General features: G+C 50.4%; 4 protein-coding genes across 4 annotated transcripts; 1 reads left to right on the forward strand and 3 right to left on the reverse strand.

The window, feature by feature from the left end:
• Window positions 1–3,425: 3,425 nt before the first annotated feature.
• On the reverse strand, window positions 3,426–4,041 carry BDP81DRAFT_485950 (uncharacterized protein; the record flags this gene model as incomplete). Its single annotated transcript, XM_060595189.1, has 3 exons — window positions 3,426–3,446; window positions 3,500–3,637; window positions 3,694–4,041. 3 exons carry the CDS (start codon window positions 4,039–4,041, stop codon window positions 3,426–3,428), a joined length of 507 nt encoding a protein of 168 aa, XP_060437665.1.
• Window positions 4,042–13,074: 9,033 nt separating this feature from the next.
• BDP81DRAFT_172717 (fungal-specific transcription factor domain-containing protein) lies at window positions 13,075–14,535 on the forward strand. The gene is made up of 2 exons (XM_060582177.1): window positions 13,075–13,097; window positions 13,151–14,535. The coding sequence occupies exon 2, from the start codon at window positions 13,383–13,385 to the stop codon at window positions 14,505–14,507; it is 1,125 nt and encodes a 374-aa protein (XP_060437666.1). The 5' UTR covers window positions 13,075–13,097; window positions 13,151–13,382; the 3' UTR covers window positions 14,508–14,535.
• A 28-nt stretch (window positions 14,536–14,563) lies between these two features.
• BDP81DRAFT_336237 (alkaline phosphatase) lies at window positions 14,564–16,716 on the reverse strand (the record flags this gene model as incomplete). Its single annotated transcript, XM_060585899.1, has 4 exons — window positions 14,564–15,727; window positions 15,784–15,862; window positions 15,918–16,006; window positions 16,075–16,716. 4 exons carry the CDS (start codon window positions 16,714–16,716, stop codon window positions 14,564–14,566), a joined length of 1,974 nt encoding a protein of 657 aa, XP_060437667.1.
• A 942-nt stretch (window positions 16,717–17,658) lies between these two features.
• On the reverse strand, window positions 17,659–20,503 carry BDP81DRAFT_511423 (TPR domain-containing protein). Its single transcript, XM_060595768.1, has 3 exons — window positions 19,919–20,503; window positions 19,455–19,864; window positions 17,659–19,394 (listed from the first exon to the last, which is right to left on the reverse strand). Exons 1-3 carry the CDS (start codon window positions 20,264–20,266, stop codon window positions 17,906–17,908), a joined length of 2,247 nt encoding a protein of 748 aa, XP_060437668.1. The 5' UTR covers window positions 20,267–20,503; the 3' UTR covers window positions 17,659–17,905.
• Window positions 20,504–20,537: the final 34 nt, after the last annotated feature.

Raw genomic sequence — 20,537 nt, forward strand, 5'->3', positions numbered from 1 at the left:
CCCTTTACATCGTAGGCTTACCTAGCCACTTTAGGACGCTATTGGAACTATAAGCCGACGAGTTGGGATTCGGGCTCGCGATGTGCGTGCTGTTGTCCAGGAGCAGTTCCCAGAGTCCTTATTCACCTAGCGAGATATCTACAACGCTAGGGCTCGTAAAAACCGAGAGAAACTAGCGGGATATTTGTTAACTGTAGCATTAATTAAGCTGTTTGATGAGCGAGATATCCTATACGTAGTGAAATGGGCAGACGCCGAGCTAAACCGCCTTATTGGCCTTGTCTGGACCTTTCCCTGCTGTCTCTAAATGTGGAAGCGATTCCCTGAGGTGATCAGCTTTGACAACACCTATAACACTAATCGCTTTAAGCTCCCTCTCTTCTAAGCTACTGGGCAGACCTGCCTTGGATCTGTTTACAACGCTGCGTTTGGCCTTATCGACAACGAGAGACTAGAGGATTTCTAGTTTCTCTCAGCAGGGATCCGCCAACTCATAGACCAACACTTAGTCCGTTACCCCACTGTTATTATTACAGACTACGACAAGTAGATGAAGGCTGCACTGAATGAGCAGTTCCCAGACGTTCAGCAACAACTCTACATCCACCACATCAATTCTAACGTTATGCTCAGGGCTAAGCAGAAGTGGGTTAAGGACCGCAGCTGTAGCAGTAACAGCAGTGAGTCTGATGACGAGGGATATTAGCTACTAATACAAGCAATGGCCACGCTAAGTGATGAGGATGAGGCCTATATCAACACATCTGTTGATGAGCCCCCCCCTCATACGTATCGTGGGGTCCTTATAATGTGGAAGCTTGTTGTTTTTGCTGAGACTGAGCACGCTTTTGAGAAAGCCTGGACTAAGCTCTGTAAAGAGTTTAATGACCAACGCCCAATCCTCCAGTACCTCAACATAACATACCTACCTTTAAGAGCACAGTGGGCCCGCTGCTCTATCCGAAAATACCAGAACTTTGGTGTTCGCGTCACCTCTGGCACTGGGTCAAGTAATAACAACATTAAGAGTTATCTCTTAAATGGTCTTAGTCACCTATATCGACTTGTTGATGTTATGCAGGATATGATTGGTGACCAGGAGATACGCTTCAGGCAAGCTTGTGCTGAGGATGAAGTACTTACAGGCCGGGAGTATATAGGTACTCGCTTTGAGTACCTAGGCGAACTTCGAACGATGCTTTCCTCGAAGTGTCTTACATTAATTGGGAAGCAATACCGGCTAGCAAAGAAGGCAATGCCGTCTGGCACGAGGCCATTCCCAGCCCCCCTTGGAGACTGTGGTCCAGACTGTACTATTTTAATTAAGCTGGGTATCCTATGCTGCTATAAGATCTACTCTTAAAAGTTAGATTCAGCTACTTTCAGTAAATAGGAGGTATACCCTCGGTGGCGTCTTCGAGAGACGTCTTCTTTAGATCTATACCGCCGGATCCTTAACCCTAAGATTGCTACGTCCCTCCGCGGCAGGCCAAAGAACACAGTACAGCCTGTCCCATCACAACTAGCCTTACCTGCAAAGGGCCAGTCAGCCAGACAAGCCCGCACTACCTACAGCAGCCAAGGCGCAAGTAGTAAGAAGCGAGGCCGCCCACCTGGGAGCAAGAATAAGTCGACGCTAGCTGGGCTTACACAAGAGACAAGTCAGCCAAGTCAAAGCCAGATATCAAGCTCATCCCAGCGACAAACAGAGAGCCAGTCTAGTGTTCTTGGTAAGGGGAGGACAACAGGGAATCATGCAAGTAGACGGCCGATGTAGCCTAGTGTTCGGAGGAAACGGAGTCAGTGGGAAATGGTCTGTAGTGACGATGAATCTTTGCAACCACGTCGCAAAAGGTAGTTAGGTAATAGGCCTTTCGAGGGGTTATATAGTCCCTATTTGAGATTTACAAACCTGGGGTATAAGTAGGCTGTAATACGTACTTTTAGAAATCTCAAATCAGAGCTTAGGTTAGAGAAGAGGGCAGGAATAGCCATGTTAGTGCAGTCACCCTCACCGCCTTTATGGGGAGGTATTGTTTTTTTTGAGCCAATCAAAAGGTCGAACAGCGACGCCGGTATATCAATTCCCTTTATTATTAATAGTGGCGATTATTAGTAGCCTAGCTTATTTAACGGTTTGGACTAACTTATTGGTAGGCGGGCGAAGACTATTACGGCCTAGACGGGCAATAGATAAAAGAAATACCTCTATTTTTGTTACGGCCAGCTAGTCGTAGTGAGGTATGTTTGCAGAAGTTGAGGCTGCGGAACTGGTAACAGTAATCGTAGTCGGGGATAGCTTCAGGGAAACTATGTCTGTCAATCGTAAGGGTAGGTAAGGCTTCGGTGATCAATCGTAGTCTTGTCAAGGTAGTAGTAGCTGAAAGCGGATGTTAATCCTGATACGAAGTTAATTGCTGAAGAGCTATGGAAAGTCTGTCCTAGAGTCCAGCTCAAGTCCATCCTTATATACAAGTCCTGATCCTGAACATGTCCCTTGTCCCTTGGGTCGTCTTGGGTCATTCTGATCCAGAATGATCGTTTAGCCCCCAAGTCGTGTTGGATCATATTGATCCCAAATGATCCTTATCTTATCATCACGTGACCTGTACCATAGTTCTTCCGTTCCGTGAGAGGGTGCCTTGTGTCCCTTATCTCCTGCATATGTGGTGTATTATAACCGCCGCGAGCCTGCGGGGCAGGCCCTGTTCTTGGTCATGCATGTTGGGTCGTAACAATTTTATAAGAATAGGAAGGGATTAAGAAAGGTATCTTTACCTTATAGTTACTTATTATAGTAATAGGAAGGCTTTAAAGGAGATATCTAGGAATGCTATCGCTCGGTAATGACGGTAGATAACTCGAAAGGGCTGCTTAAATTGTAATGTACCGTTATGTATTAGTAAAGATTGCTGGTACCTCTGGCATACCCAAAATTTATAGGAAATAGAGGTACTGCAGCCCTGTTGGTTAACTTAATAGATTTGTAAGCCCTTATTGGCTCTACCCCGCCCTTGGCGAAAGTGCTGTCCATCAGCACCCGATGGGATATCAGTTTTACTTATTATACAATCTCATAATAGCGCAGTCGCGGCGACTCAATCACGGTTAAGCATTCTTAGACCACGTTCTTGATGTTCATCAGCAAGTGGTCTTATTCGAATAAGCAGCGGCCTGGATCCGGCTGAAAGATGTACAACTAAGAAAGTTGTCGGATGACTGGTATTCAAGTAAACCTAACAGGCAAACTCGTTCCGAATGAAGGCCTGGTGAGGATCAACTTCGCCAAAGTCCCAACCGCCCAGCTCCCATGATTTAAATGATTAAAGAAGTAAGTGGGACAAAGCCGCTAAACGCCGTTGCCCATAAGCCGTCCCCCGTGCACCGTCGCTTCCAAACATGTCGACCAACAGAACTGGAGTTTTCTAGCAAGCGCCCTGAACGGCCTGGGGTTGTGGGTTAGCGCCGGTGTGAGGCCGTGTGAGGGGGTGTGGCATACCATTTGCTGATTCTCCATGTTCTTCTTGATACCGCCAGAAAAGTCCATCATGAGTGACTGGACGACGGGCATATCTTGTGCGGGGTTGCCGGTGAGACCAGCAACCTTTTGCAACTCAGAGAGCTGGGCGTTGGCGACCTAGGCCTGATATTAATACACGCATCCAGAAGGTTATAGAAATCATGACCACTTACAACAGCGAGTCCCTGGGTGGCCATGTTGCCAGAGGGAGCGATAAGCTGGTTGGCCTGTCTGACCTGGATACCGTCGCTGACGAAGGACAGGAGGTTGGACTTGGCGGTCTGAAACTGCTGGGGGTTGGGAGGGTTGGCCTGAAGCGCCTGCATGACGGCGTTGACACCGTTGACCTCCTGCTGCTGAACCTCGATGTTCAAGGCAATGCCACCGGCCAGAATCTTCGCCTCGGCGCAAGCGGGGGTGTCTCCGGCCGCCGGGGCGGGAGGGGGAACGGGAGCGGCTCCTCCGTTCATCTGGGCGACGGCCAGGGTGGCGAGGGACAGAACAACAGCGTAGGCCTTCATTTTGACGGTTGGTTGTGATTTACGATTATTCGAGAAAGATTGTATGTAGTTGAAATTAAAGTTGTTGGAGCCTGTCCGAGGGCGAGTAATGACCGTTCGCTGCTGTTGACGATGTTGTCCTATTGTCCGAATCCAGATCCAGTGCAGAAGCAAGAACAAACTCTTCTAACGACCGGGCGAGCGTCTGGTCTTATAAGTCCAAACGGCGAGACGCACATTATCCAGACCGGCCCCAACTTCACGAAGCAAAATCATGAGATGAGGCCCCCGGTGGGGGGGGCCCTATCCAACAGGAAGCACGAAGGCGGGCCAGAGATGGAGGTTGAAACTTCCGGATGATAGACTTTCTAGAGTGTTTTGGGGCGGTCGCCGAGTCGCTGTGCTGCTTGTTTCGAACCTTGATAACGCTGGGACGAAGGAAGGATTTCCCTGATTGTCCATCTGCACAGACGATGCATTGGGGTGCAGGGTATCAGAGTAGCCACACAGCCCGCGAATCACATCCTCGGGTCTCCCTGTCGGCAGCTCATCTTTTCCCCCTTCCCCTGGCCGCGATTCAGTAGGGCAGAGAAGGGAGTCCGAACATGTTGAGGGGCCATGGTTTGCTTGAACAGAGCCGCCGACGGCACCCTACCAGACGTCACAACTTCACGTCTCGGACTTCGAACTCTCTTTGGAAATGGTGCCCATCCTTTCCCGCCTCGCCTGGTCTTTTGATCCCTTTCTCGACCCTCTTCTTGGGGCACCTTTGGCCACATGGTTACTCGTGCCGACTTGCAACATGGCTACATCCTTGACTCGTCTGATGGGCGTTTCTTCTGCCCAAAGATGTCCTTACTCAAAACAGCTATGCTCCCGAGAAGCTTAAAAAGTTGTCTGCAGCTACAACAGGCTAAGCTTTGGGTTAGTCATCTCCTGTTGTTAGGTGATGCTACACACAAAGGGACATCGAAATGGTGGCACCATCCTGTCCAAAAGGGAACGGATGGCAGTTCAGACACCCGTCCTCAAGAACTGCAGGTTGGCGGTCTAATTCGTTTCGTGCAGCCCTCCTTGCCTCTTCGCATTCGAAAGGACTATACATTGGTGTTGAGATCCTGGTTTGCTTTACCCAGCTCCCACAGCACCACGGACATCCAAAAGAGGCCAACCATTGCCACAGGCCGTGTTAGTGCCAAGTATGCTGCGTCGCTCAGTTGCCTAACATGTGTGCTCAAAGCGACTTGTGAAGCACTCTAGCGGGCCTTGGGATTCGGTTGTTGTCCCCTCCGATTCGCGCCCACCTCGCAACCTCTTCTCGGCCTCCCACAAGAGAAAACGTTTCCTCGGAATTCAGCAAACCTTCGCGTGGCTTATCCCATTTATTTTGGCTCCCGTTGAAATGCCCCTACGCCGTCGGGTTTGCGGGATGAAGCCCGTTTCCTGGATCTTCTGCGCGCCATCGTGGGCTTAGGTGACGCTCGCTCCCGTGTCTAGGGACGCTAATTCAAACGTCCCGCGCTATGATCGAGCAGAATATCTTCAATTCGGGGGTTTTCCGATCAGAATGTACACTCTGCTTAGTGCATCATGTCCCATCACGCCATCTTGACACAGGTATCGCTAAGATACGTCAGGTATTCCTTAAAAGAGTGAGTATTATGTTCCTTCGCACACCAATGAAACCATGATGTCTTCAAGTGCCCAGCATTTGCGTGCCCAGCATGATGCGCGAACAGTTTACTCGGCGCATCTTGGCAAAAGGCCGATCCCGATTGCCAAGTTGGTGTGCATGCTGTTGAACCAGAGACACGGGTACGAAACAGCATGACTGACAGACGCGACAAGTGTAAGCGCGCGTGATTATAGAGGTGGCATTCACGCTATATAATGACCCCATAAGTGATGCCTGACTCGGCCGGGCTGTGCTAACGTGAAAGCGCCGGCGGAATCATTGTAACCGACGACCAGCAATTTCGTGAGCACACCTCGGCCGGATTGAGGCCTGTGAGACGAAAGCACTGTTCACAGCCAGGACGGATAAACAATGCTAAGACGGCAGTCCAAACAAATTGTGAGTGATGTCCGGGTTCGACAAACTCTACGAGACTGGCCACTCGCTGGATGAATGAAAGTGACAAGCGAGGAAAACGAGGCGACGAGCCTCGACAATAAGCTCAAGCTTGTGGGGATTCCGCTCCCTGTGACGGCTAAGCGGAGGAATCAAAAGGGAGGGTAGCAATAGGCCACTTTCCCAGCCCTTTCATCTGAAGGTTGCATAACGGGAAAGGTTGTCGTCCACAGTGGTGTCTCGAGTGTGAAGTATCCAGTCGCTCGAGGTCTCGCCAGTCAGCGGGGGCTTTGTCAAATGCGCCTCGACAGGGCAGCCTGAATCAGGTGTCCTAGAGGTTGTGGTCAGGGGCAAACCTAAAGACCCTGTTCTAGGGCATTTCCCCTGCGTTAGCGTAGGGGATCTGGGAAATTAACATCTTGATGCTAGGATTTCTCAGCATCGTGAAGTGAAAGTTCAATCTATCAGAAGTTCATTCAACTAGCCTCAATCTATAAACATTTTCACTTTTCTCTTCATGTTTGATAGTAACCCCACTCTTGGGATTCTTCCAACTGATGAGAACAACCCACATTCCGAATTAGTGAGTTGACTGACTTTCCGATATTTGGGATGGACAATGCGTTCAAATCAGCCGCAAGATAAGATCAACGACGGCTAAAAGTTTGTCAAAAAGTCCGCCAATGACCAAGCGAAGACATAGGTGTTCCGGATGTAAGCCAATCGCTACCAGTCTCAGATCCCCTCGGATCCGCGACTGTAATCTGCGGTGCGGGGAGCGGGGAGCTCGGAGTTCGGGTATCTCAGGCACAATTCCCCGCGAACAGGGATCTCATGGTTTGATCGGAGCTATGGTCTGCGTTGGTGTGGTGCGTGCTGGACGTGTGCCTGGCGAAGGTCCGGCCTGTCCCGCGTGCCGCTCATTGATGCTGATGTAAAGTAGACGGGTAGGTCCTGATTTCAATGCCGGTCGAGTAGGCGTTTCTGTCAAAGTCAATTTCAACTGCGAGATGAGCGGCCGTTGTCTGGCAAGTCAAGCGATCCCTGAAAGTCCCGAGCCGGTGGTTGGAAAGCTGCTGATTGATGAGTTGACGAGGACCGGACATCTTGGCATTCCATCTTGCGATCAACGGTCGAATCGTCGTGCAGCCCAGCTGGGTTTGGGACAACAAGGATTGTTCTCCATACGATTGCCCAATGATGATGTCTATTAAGTCAACCCACCCACTTTCGGCCCACCCCCCTTTCGGCCACCCCAATCAACATGGTCTCAAAACATTACCACCAAGTACACTCAATCAATTAACTACCTTCCACTACCACTATAATACAGTCACTGCCCTCACTAGGTAATTCGATCCCTGCAAATCGACTAGGACTAATAAGATAGTCGCTAATATCATCCTAAGCTCTCTTTATACCCTTAATATTTACGAACTTAGTATTAAAATCTATTTAGTGTTACGCCCGCCGCAACTTGTCACTGTGGGCGCGTAGCTATATATGCAGAACAAGGGACAATGATGACCGGAGTCATCATTATCGAAGCTTTTGCTTTGTGCCACAGTTGGTTGCCTTGTCCAGCTCGTAACATTTAGATAGTTTTCTTCCTCCTTAGAGCTATATAGTTAACTTAGGCCTAGAGTTACGTTAATGGTTTTTATATTTAATATAGCTAATATATAGTCCTTTTTATTAAAGCTTTTTTTTAATCTTTTGAGATAAGTTATAAGATCAATAACTATTTATTAATAAATAATTGTAACTACTAAAAAGAAATAACGTAGTTCACAAGCGAGTGAGCCACACAAGCGAGTTGTTACGGCCCAACATGCATGACCAAGAACAGGGCCTGCCCCGCAGGCTCGCGGCGGTTATAATACACCACATATGCAGGAGATAAGGGACACTAGGCACCCTCTCACGGAACGGAAGAACTATGGTACAAGTCACGTGATGATAAGATAAAACATGAGCGACCATGGTGGGGCCATGAGCGCTCATGCCGAACAATGAGCGCTCACCTGATCAGAGGAACTGATCATTGATAAGGGATATGTTCAGGACCAGGACTTGTATATAGGATGGACTCGAGCCGGACTCTAGGACAGACTTTCCATAGCTTCTTCAGCAATTAACTTCGTATCAGGATTAACATCCGCTTTCAGCTACTACCTTGACAAGACTACGATTGATCACCGAAGCCTTACCTACCCTTACGATTGACAGACATAGTTTCCTTGAAACTATTCCACGACTACGATTACTGTTACCAGTTCCGCAGCCTCAACTTCTGCAAACATACCTCACTACGACTAGCTGGCCGTAACACGAGTGGGCCACTCCCTTATCGCACCTTAAAGGTCGATTTTTAACTATTTATTAAAAATCGAATATAAGGCTAAGATTAATAAACTATTTTACATAAGCTTTGATAAGGGCTATAATATAAAATATAATATTATACAAATCATATAACGTGCATGATAAGCGAGCGGATCGGACAAGCGAGCGGATCGCTCGACAGCAACCACTCCACGTATGTAAATCTTGATCAACATCAACAAAGTTTAATTAATTGAAACTACCCATAATCCTCTTCTCTAGACATTTCTCTCTGAAATGGACATGTGCGCGCATTGTGTCCAGTGTTCCCGCAGACGCCACATCGCCGTTGACCTGTTTCCGTCCTCGGCCGACGGCCACTACTCCGGCGCGTTTCCTCCTCAATCTGAGCTGTAGCCTCTCTCTGTGATTGAAGGTCATCTGCCTCAGCTATAGTAAGGCTCCCTCCTTGCCTGAGACGAGTTTTCTTAGATCTCCGCCGTCGGCTAAGTAGATTATTCTCCTCCCGAAGGGTTTTGTTCTCAGCCTCTAGAAGAGCATTACGATGCATCATAGCTAGTGTCCCTTTGAGGATATGGTCAACTGCGTTACTAGCTGGTGTTGGCGAGCTATTTGGATGATTTAAGATTCGATCTTTAATCAAAGTTGACTGAGAATTTGCCTCTGTTGGGTTGTTTGGTGTCTGAGAAGTCCACGCTGGGGGTATTGCTGGGAGAGACCCTGGGGGCGTTGGAGTGTGTAACTTCACATCCAGCTTCGAAAGCACACTTTCAGCACTTAACGGAACAAGCCCAGCCCCTCTAAAACCTCCCTGGATGTTTTTTTACCGTTAGGGCTTGCGTGAAAGCGTTGCGAAATGCAGGGAAGAAGTCCTCCTTAGTAATATGCGTATTACCCCGGCGCATCTTATCCTCAATTTGTCGACCATAAGCCGTCTTTAGTGGCCCAAAACACCCAACGTCTAAGGGCTGAAGTAGATGAGACGAATGGGCCGGCATGCAGAGTGTGATGATATTTTTTTCCTTGCAATATATCTCAAAGTCCGCAGAGTGGTGACTTTCATGCCCATTAACGACGAGGAGGCGATATCTACCAGTTGCACGCGGTTTTGTATGCCGATCAAAGTACTGGAGCCAGTCTGGGCCTCTTTCATTTGTTGTCCATCCGTTTTCAGACGTTGCAATGACCCAGTCGCGTGGGAGACCTGTTTCTGTGTACCAGGTGGAGAGGTGATATTGGCCTGCGACGATGATGTACGGCGGAACGCTGCAGCCTGACGAACTGATGGCTTGAATGACTGTAACCCATTCACGATTGTCAGGCTGCGTCATTTTCGTGTTTGAACGCCTTTCAGCACTCGTGACAACCATTCCGGATGCAATCTGGCCCATCATAAACCCAGTCTCATCAAAGTTGTAGATATCGGAGTCCACGATGCCGTACTTCGCGATTGTATTCGCTATAAGGCGAAACCACGCGTTTATCGCGTCTAGATCTTCGCATTGGGCCCTCTTGTAGTCATACTTGCGAAAAAAGCGCGTCCGGAGCTGTGGGTGTCGCTTGACGAAGTTCGAAGCCCAGCGCTTCCCAACTGGGGGCGCGTCGCGGTCGGCGAGCAGTCGATTAGCCATTTCTTCTACACCACTGATCCGAGGAGGGAATAATCGGGAATCCAGGTCGAGAATATACTCAACTAGCGTATCCTCTTCGAGCAACGTCAAATTCCGTGAGTTTGGTACGGTTTTAAGTCGCGAAGTTCTTCCATTAATATGGGCGCGTAAGGTTGAAAATGGCACTGAGTAGATCCGAGCTGCATCTTTAATACTCAAATTTGGTGTTTTTTCGATAGCTTGAACTGCTAGAATTATACTAGCTTCTTTGTTTGATGACTGTATTATTGTGGTGGATGGATATGTGTTGGAAAGAAAAAGATGTGGCGGTCGCTGTTGAGCGATCCGCTCGCTTATCATGCACGTTATTGTTACGAGCTGGACAAGGCAACCAACTATGGCACAAAGCAAAAGCTTCGATAATGATGACTCCGGCATCATTGTCCCTTGTTCTGCATTATATAGCTACGCGCCCACAGTGACAAGTTGCGGCGGGCGTAACAGTTATATGATTTGTATAATATTATATTTTATATTATAGCCCTTATCAAAGCTTATGTAAAATAGTTTATTAATTTTAGCCTTATATTCGATTTTTAATAAATAGTTAAAAATCGACCTTTAAGGTGCGATAAGGGAGTGGCCCACTCGCTTGTGTGGCTCACTCGCTTGTGAACTACGTTATATTTAGACGAAAATTGTAATTATTATAGTTGTTTAAACAATAGGGGTAGGATAATAATGAGGAGGCTGGGAGGCATCTTTGGGGTGGCGAAAAGGGGGGGATGACGAAAAGTGGGTAGGTTGACTTATGGGATTTGACAAGGATAGCTCGTAAATAGGTGTGCCAAGCAACCAATCTGTCAAGCTCATTCGGCCAACATACAAATGTTCAGTCCATCAAAGAAAGCACTCATCCCTGTATTCACTCCCTAGCCGAGCATCGGGGTGAAGCTCTGATCGCAGCCTGTTCCTACTTAGGGACTAAGACGGAGTTGTCCAATGTTGATAACGGCACAGCACTGAAAGAAGTACGAGATTGGAGGCTGTCGCACATCCCGTGCCGACTACTCCGAATCTGGTGGTTGATAATCTGATATCAACATGCATGAAGACGGCTGATCGGATTAACCAAATTTCGCGAGCGGGCAATGATGAGAAGGTGTAGCCAAGACGAAACTGGGACTGGGGGATCAAATATGAGGAACAGCTTTCCATGCACCGATTTTATTTGGATTCATACGGTACACAGGCTGTCTGGCTGATCAAGAGCTGCAGCCAAGATTGTCAAAAACCAACCGGATGCCCATGCCTGACCCGATTCCATTGTCCTCTCTACCGACATGCATTGGTGGGAAGACCTTGAACTGCCACCAATGCAGAGGAATAGATCCCATGGATATAATTGGAAGATGTTGCCTGGCATGTTGGTCTCAACAAATGATGCGAGTGTTTGCTTGCTCAAAGACCAACAGCCAACTACCACAGCGTTAGCCCCTGCCCGGGCTTTCGGGAGACATTCCCGCCCTTACCATCAGGTGAGATTTGAATGCACGGTAAACATGATTACAGAAACTTGTCCATACCAGGCGTAGCACAAAAGAAGATGTTCGCTTCTGTTAGTTCTTCATTGGGTCCATCCTCGGATCTTGAGACGGCAAAGACGACGTAGATTGTTGGCAATCGCACTACGCATACATTTCTGACTTATGATATCTTCTGGTCTATTCTTAAGCCATAGAACTAGGCGATGACGGCGCATTTACGTACCAATTAGCATCGATGGAGACTGCTCTCAAAGGTCCATGGTCCGATTGCGTGCGTTTTCAGGGTTCATGCCAAGGTGAAGCATGCGCCATCTTTAGCTAGCCTCATGTATTGCCAATAATATGACTGTATAGAGGTTCAATTAGTCTTTCTCATGAGGCTTCTTCATATCATAAGGATTATAAGGATTCGCGTGGACTCGCGACGTCCCTGGCTTTGGCGATCAACCTAAGCGGGGCGCATTAGCCAGTTAATGTCTTTGGTCAGGCCTAGGCTTATGAGCAATATCTGACATGGTTCAAAACCAACACGAGGCGTGGAGAGCGTCATGCAAGTTTTCGGTTATGCAAGCCATCGCTCTTCATCACACCGAAGACAAGTCACAAATCTCGTTTGGCAAACACTCAATCAACAGAACCATGGAACAGAACAGCCACTAATCTAAAAGCGCGGGGAAGTGTCGTGCATGAAGGGAATGACCCTTGATAACGCCATCTCTTCCGACGAGGGTGATATGCTTATGGGCTCTTTCTCACTTGCAGATTGACTAGTGAAGCATACTTACTTTGGACAGTAGAGACTCGGGTCTCTGGTCGAGTATCATGATAATTTTGATATGGTTACCACGGGCAAGCGAAGATGTGGAGACCTCTTAAGAATGGCTGACTAGACTGAAACTCTCACTCATTTTGCTAATTGGTTGAAGGTTTTCGGCCCTGTCGTAGAATTGCTACTCGCGTCTTAACAAGTGCTACATGGAAGATGACTCACGTCGCAGTCATTAGAATGGTTATTTGGATGTAAAGGAATGAAAATGGGTGGTAAGAACTCCCCGGAAAATGAATTTCGAGGCCCTCATAATCCTTGATACGTCACGACTGTATGAGCTCGAAGCTGTAATCACAAGTATTTAAGTCAATCACAGCAAAACCGGTGTTCCAGGTCTGCTCAGGGGCCAGGAGGTCGTGGCATTGTGGGTGTAATGAATCGCTCAATCGTGCTAAGTCCCGACGCGATATGGACTTCCTCAAACTGTTGATACATCATATTCTCTCGCTCACCGAGTCTGTGACACGAGACGTGCAGATGAGTCGTCAGTGAACGCCAAGATCACCAACTTTCGGACTTAAGGCGAGAAACGCCGCTGGCAAAAAGCGGCCTTTGAACCCCACTTTTGCTGAAGAATCAACCCATCGGCCCCCCTCAGATCATGCTGTGTTTGTGCCGGAATCCACCTCGACGATGCCGCACACAAGGAGTAGAACAGGGTGCCTCACATGCCGGTAAGATATAATACTTCGTGAAGATAGAACCTTGATGCTAACTTCAATGGCAGAGACGAGGGCTACAAATGCGATGAAGCAAAGCCGCACTGCGGCCGCTGCGTCCGACTGGGCAAAACATGCAAGGGGTATGGGCTGAGAGTGAGATGGAAGTCGGCCGATGACCCCAAAGACGGCGGAAGAGTTGCAAAGAAGAGAGGCTCAAAGCCCAGAGGTACTGTTGGATATCGTAAAGTGACGCCGCCTTCAAGCGATGGACAGCCCGCGACGCCTAGCTCCAGCTCAATGACTTTAACTTCGACTTCAAGCCCAGACAGTCTCATCCGAAATCCGTCATATTTATCGCCAGATATCTCGCCAATGAATCGCTACTTGATACATCATTGGAATGGATCGCTGGCCAGTGTGATATCCATGGCATCCGGCGTACAGAACCCTTTCCTCGTCCACCTCACGCCAATGATGCTCCGCTCCACAGCCCTGCTCTTCTCAATCTCTTCCATGGCGGCAGGCCACCTCGCCATCCTCCGGAATGATGTCAACCTCAGGACGCTATCGTCACGACACATGCTCGTCGCCTTATCATCGCTACGAAAGTCGATCCAAACCGAGAACCCCGAGCTCTCCCTAGCCACGATCTTGATGCTCCAAATTTCGGACCGGCTCTTCAACACGGACAGTCAGATTGACCACCTGGCTGGAGCCAAAGCAGTCATCATGCACTCAGGGGGGCCAGCGAACTGGAACACTTCGAGCGCGCAGTTTCTGCTCAGTCTCTGCTTCTACCACGACGTCATGTCATCCATCTCCCGCGCATCGAAGCCGCTGCTGAGCATGACGAATGCGGCGCCTCTCGAGGGCCTGCACAGCCTGGCAAAGCTGACTTCCGTCGTTTCCCTCGTCAGTACCATCAGCAAAATGCAAGGACAAAGCGGCGAAGAGCACCAGAAGAGGGGATACGGCATTAAACGAAGCCTGCAGGAAGTCGACTTCTCCGACGACGGCGATCCAGACATTGAGCACACGATCCAAGCCTACAAACACGCGGCAATCGTCTACCTCTACCGAGTTTGGGACGACGGAGAGATTTCCACAAAGCCCTTTTACGCGGAGCAGTGCATCTACCACCTGTTGAAGGTGCCCATCACGTCATCCTTTGTCTCTGCTCATGCGTGGCCCCTATGGACTGGCGGCTGCGAATCCGTCGAGACTCGCCTACGTCAAATGGTTCTTGTTAGGATCAGGGAGATGTATCAAAACAGGCAACTTCCCTCCCTTCAACGAGTGCAAGAAGACATGGAAGAAGTGTGGCAGGTAAAGGATGCACAGAGGCTGCAGTTTGGAACGGAAAATGTTGATTGCTGCAAGATGATTCTGCATACGCGTCATCGAGAGGCAGACTTGGTCTAGCATTGCTCATGACGAATTATCTACCAGTACCCCGGCCTCCAACCCATGTTGTCCCCTCACTTCCTTTTGGGTGTCGGTGAAGACTGTCCAAGTCCAAGACACGAAGCAATCTTGAAGAAGACGTCCGTGTTGTCGTACACACCAGCAAACGTCTCCTGGCAAGGTCCCATAGCAAAGACGGGCACATCAGTCAGGGAATGGACACCAGACGAAGACGACGTCGGGATCGTACCCGGAACGAAGAAACCATCCTCGCCGTCCTCGGGGTTCGCAACATAGCCATCCTCTCCGCTAACCGCCACGCGACGCGGCGACTCGTGGAGCTGGTAGTTCTCATTCCGATCGGGGTTGGCACCAAACGCAGGCGCAATAGCATAGCGTGGGCTCCAGTTGGACGGGAAGTTGGGACCGGTGCCGTACTCAATGCCATCGGGCCGGGAGACGGTATACTGCGACAGGCCGGAACGCTCATAGATGCCAATCGCGTCGCGCTTCTTGCGATCCGTGTCCTGCGCGGCGAGGTACTTTGTATCAGCGACGCCAAAGACGTCGAAGCCGTGGCCGTGGTCGGCCGTCACTACGATGAGCGTGTTCTCGAGCTCACCGGCCTCGCTGAGCTTCTTCACCGTTGCGCGGATGGTGTCGAATTCGAGGAGGTCGCCGAGGGCTCTGTCGTAGTCTAGCCCGTGCATCTGCTTGTCGATGGAGGCGCCCTCGGACATGAGGAAGAAGCCTGTGTCATTGCTGCGCTCGAGGAGGATGTCGACGGCTTTGAGGGTCATGTCCTTCAGGCCTGGGAGATCGAGCGGCGCCGAGCCGTCTCCGGAGGGATGGGTCTTGAGTTCGGCGATGTTGTCTTTGAAGATCTTCCTGTCGAGCCAGACGGGCAGATGAGAGGTGGAAAAGACGCCCAAGGCTGGGGAATCGACGGGTGCTTCGCGGAGGGACGTAGCGTTCCAGCTCACGGAGTAGCCTTGTTTGAGGAATTCGTCGTAGAAGTCCTTGCCCTCGTATGACGTTGCTCCGGGGAGGAAAGTTGAGGCACCGCCGCCAAAGTAGACGTCGGGACCGGGGTGGCTGCTCCAAGAGTAGTTCGTCATGCCATTGAGGGCTTGGTCGATCAGCGAGCCGGCGTTGGATCTAGATCTACTGTGGCCAGTCAATGCTGCTGGAGTGGCGTCGTCGAGGGCAGCTGTGGTCACGGCGCCCCAAGCAGATCCCTACGAAGTTGTTGGCTACCAAAAGCATGGTCGTTGCTTCATGAAAGACGACATACCCAGACGCGAACCACCATCTCAACGATCGTCTCGACCTTGGGGTCGTCAAAGTTGTCGGCCGATGAGTCGGAGTACACACTACAAAACAATCAATATTCGGTTTCTTTCGCAAGGCATTCGTTCATGTACGCACCCCATGGAGTCTGATGTACCCTTGTGACCAGAGTAAAGCGCGGACGCAGAATTGGCGCTGTCCGTGATGAAGCTGTCGACGGAGTGTGTCTGCTCTCAATTTAGCACTGCAACACGGTCGATCTCGCCTTCTTGCCTCCGCCAAAAAACAAACTCACCATCTGATGTCCCAAGATGGGAAACTGATCCATCTGCATCCTCGACTGATACTTTCCATTAACGCTCTTGTGACCCAACAGGCGTGCGGCCGTGATCATATTCGTCGTCATACCATCGCCAATAAACAAAATGACATTCTTGGCCTTCTTCTCCTCAGCAAGAGGACGAACCAACCACTCAGCCAGCGTCTTCTTCGTGCCATTGTAATAGTTGAGCTCAACCGTGTAGTTTCCCGGCTCATATAACGACAAGTGACGGTACGCCTTGGACGCAACATTGACCACGGACGCATTCCCCGCATCCTGCGCAAACAAATCCTCATACCACGAGAAAGTCCACGTCTCCAGCTCAGGCTCCTCCTCGATCCTGAAGAACTCAGTCACAGACTTGCCCTCAGGCACGCTATTGCTCGCAATCGTGAGAGTAAACTCCGGGTCCGGAACGCCGTCGTTGAAGGCCTCGGTTCCGTTCACCGGCGCGTGGATCTCGACGCGGATGTCAAAGTTTTGGCCGGGGAGGAAATGGGCTTGGTCAGGCGGGAAAACGCATCCGAGGTCTGGGCAGGCGCCGAGACGTTGGAAGGTTTGGGCGAGGGTGGCCAAGGGCGCGAACGCCAAGAGGACCAGGGCGATGGCGGACATCGTGGGATGCTACGGCGGAGGGGGAGCACAGTCCACGAGGTAAAGGCCAAGATCGGATGAACTTGGGGTGAACGTTGGATTGGCAATGGAGGCCGTGTCTACGAGAGGCGGGACTGTGATCATATACACAAGCCAAGACATCGTGGGCGGTCGGTTTAAACCTCCTCAGTCACGATCACGCGTCTAACTTAACATAGAAGGTCCAAGTAATTGCCGCGCAAAGTTCCTTCCCACATTCCCGGGGCCGGCATGAATTGAGTTGGGGAAGAAAGCGCGTCGGCGGGGACTCACCTCACTCATCGCAGCAACAGGAAACCGTAATTATCACGACGATTGGGATCGGCGTTGTCCGAGGAAGCACTGACCTCCCTCCCACGAGGTGGGGGAAGCCAAGCATCGATGGCAGAAGGACTCTTGGCTTGCAGCTTCACTGCTGCGTACCCCGCTTCATTGACGATTTCCCCTCACAGGCTAACGATAAGCACGCGACCTATTTCCTGGTCTGTCGGGGACATTTGCGAGGAATCTGAGGTGATGTCGCAGAGTTGGATGGTGTTGTTGTTGGTGGGTGGAGGTTGAACGCGCGGGGAATATGATCCTTCGTTGCACCGGGCATGAGGCTTCCTGGGATGGACTGCGGCAGGTAACATCGTTGGAGAAGGCAATGCGGTGCGTTTCCTTTTGTGAATAGATGACATACTTGGAAATACGTAACGATTGGATAAATGTGCTCAAAAACAAGGGATATAGCGAAGTAAGAAGTGAGAAGCGACTGTCGACTTTCAATGCTGTGCCCAGAAGGCCCATAAGACACATCGAAACTCAATTCCTGGAGCCCACGTGCTCAAGATTCTGAGGGGAGACAACAGTCTGACAGGTTGATGGCTGGGAAAGTTCACACAGTTGAAAACCTTGAAGTGCCAAGAAGGGGTTCTTCGCAGCGATAACGCTATGTCCTGATTCATGCTCAACGTCCGCGATGCCAAGAGGAGCGCCGTTTGCCAAGACTCTGGTACCTGTTGTCTGCGAAATAAACAAATAGCGCAAGTAAAATTGTTCGGTTCCTTGTGTGAAGCGTGATACGTGAGTTACCCAACGAGCAGAACGTCCGGGCTGATGTGAGGAAGGCGGAGAACATGACGGCATGGCCCGGGGCCGATGCATTGACAGGCCAACAAAGACAGCCGCTTCACTTGAAAGCAGCAAACGTCTCATCCGTGACAAAACCAACCATCGTCTTCAACCCAATTCGTGCAGCATCCAGACAATCCCCCGCCAAAAGCTCTTCCCCAAGTGCCGCGTACGCCTCAGCTGACCACTTCAACGCTCTGATGACCTCAAACGTTGTCACCGCCTGCGTGTCTTTATACATCCACAACCTCCCATCCCTCACAGGCTCGACGAAGCCAAAGTTGCGAAACACCTCACTCCCCCACTTGACGACCTTGTTCCACTGCTTTCTGGTGTGCCATACTTCCACGAGCCACATTGTCGGCCAGACGAGCATCAACCGTGGTAAAGCGAGATCGTCGTAGACTGCCTTTTCGTGAAGAGCAGAGAGCTTGTTTGTAAGTTTCTCAATCTGTCGGATCGTCGCGTCAGGGTAGAATTTGGTAGGACGCTTCGTCCTGATCAGCGCCTCGATCTCCGCAAGAGCAGTGCTTCTCTTCTGATGCAGTTCGGTTGCGGACTTGGCTTCGCCGGCGCAAAGGGCGCAGCTACACATGAAACCCCAGCTACGGCGGAACTGCGGCATGCGGAGTAGATATGCCGCCTTGGGAGGCAGGTAAATGTGCGTGATCTCCGTGCCTACGAGAATATCGACAGTAGCCGTGGCGATGAGCATATCTCCAATGAAGGACCTGTTGGCATTGGGAAGGCACGCGTGGTTGGCGTAGGCTGAGTACACCCAGAGCCCACGCGACATGCCCTGCTTCCACATATCCCACTCCGGATTCGCGGCTTGTGCCGACACCTGGGCGCCGCTGAAACAGTTCTTGCGGCGGATGGACTCGAGAAGGAAGACGTCAATGACAGGCTTGCCATCAATGAGGGTGCCTTCTTGACCGCTGCGCTTGTAGGACCCTCCATGGAGGTCGAGCACTTTGTTATGGATTGTCGGGTTATCTGCGCACAGCTCCACGAGCTGAGCGTAAGCTGCGGCTGCGTTGTGTTCTGGGTTGAATTCGTTCGGAACGCTGGTAGCTCTTTCTGCGAAGACGATTTCGCCGGCCTTGATGTCTTCTGTGGCGAAGAGACCCCGACCGTGGTGTGGCGAATCCCTGACTTCAGTCCGTGATAAGAAGCTTGCTCTATCAATGTGGATGTTCTTTGACGTGACGCCTGCTGTCATGCTCGCCAGATTATAGTTGCCTTTTTCTTCTTCGAGCCTCGCTAAACACCTCTCGTATTCCTTGCGGATGTTAGCGGCCTCGGGCTTGAGTTCTAGGGCCGCCTCAAAGTGTTGCTTGCTAGTGTGGAAATCGGTGAGTCCATAAGCTGCTTTGCCGGCAAGGAAGTGTGATTTCCAGTCTAAAGATCCGCCTGTCGACGAGAAGGCATCTGATAGTGCGCCACCAAAACACTCGAGGGTAAGATTGATGCCTGCTCGTTTCAACAGAACGTCGTCCCGGAAGGAGGTGTCTTCTTTTGGCGCTAGCTCGAGAGCTCTGGTGTAACTATAAAACGAACGTAAGAAGGGGTTGGATTAGAGAAAGAGGTCGGTAGCTTAGTCTTACTTTGCTACTGCTAAGGGAAGGTTCTTGGTGATGAACGCTCGATCCCCAGCAACCTTCCAATCCGCTGCAATCTCGGACTCTGGCACCGCCCTGAATGCCTCCGAAATAAACGCATCATCCGGACCTTGCCGAAGAAGCAAAATGTCTGATGGATGGTCAATGCAAAGCATGAAATCGTTGTCGCCGCTGAATCGATAGTACGGTTCCTTCACAAGTACTACCGAGCCTTCCGGGATAGACTGCAAGATTGTAGAGTTACCCTGGTTATAGAGAGCCATCTTATCGACGCTGCTATGCTGATCTTCGACGATAGTAATTGTACCGGCACCCGAGTAAGGTTGCGCGATTGTCCTGAGGACTAGGTACTTGTCTTCATGATGATTCTCTACCAGGAGCTCGTCAAGGCGCATCTAAACACGGTTAGCCGTTTGCGAGATTGTCTCGAGCCTGAGTGAATCACTTACCGGCGAGAGCTGCTCCACAGACTTCACAGACGGCGGGTACGAGAGTGCTAGGACTACTTTCTTCACCATTCGCGGTCCATTCTGCTGCCCAGACTTTTGTTGCTGCTCGACATAGTCGTTGTGCGTGCTGACGAGCGCTTCTCTCGATATGCGCGTGGGAGGGGGCTTCCCAGAATGGGCTTCGGCCTTCTGCAGGAGTTCTAGAGAGATATCGGGATCAACGTCGGTGAGAATCTCCTCGACTTCGATTTGAAGGTTAAAGTCGATAGTGTTGAGTGTTGGGTGTGTGGGGTTTGAAGTGTCGGTGTCGGTATCTGCATCCCCATTGCGCCTCTGTTCTAAACCCATGCTGGACGAATTTCAGAATATTTTCTCTAAGCCCGTGCGACCTTGGGCATATGCCACTGCTTTCGAGGACCTTGTTGTCTCTTGAGGAGTTGTAATCTTGGGTAGCCGAAGCATAGCGCAGTTTGAATTATGAGGAGGACCAGCTGACTTCGCAGAGACACTACTTAACTCTGAACGCAATTTCGGTTTGGTTTTGAATGCCCTTATAGGGACCTGGAGTCCAAGGAACATACTTGCAAGTCGCCTTCCGAGTTAGGTGTCATTTTTTCGG

Source organism: Colletotrichum phormii (assembly GCF_030913505.1).
Source record: "Colletotrichum phormii strain CBS 102054 chromosome Unknown BDP81scaffold_45, whole genome shotgun sequence".
In the NCBI taxonomy this organism is placed as follows: domain Eukaryota; kingdom Fungi; phylum Ascomycota; class Sordariomycetes; order Glomerellales; family Glomerellaceae; genus Colletotrichum; species Colletotrichum phormii.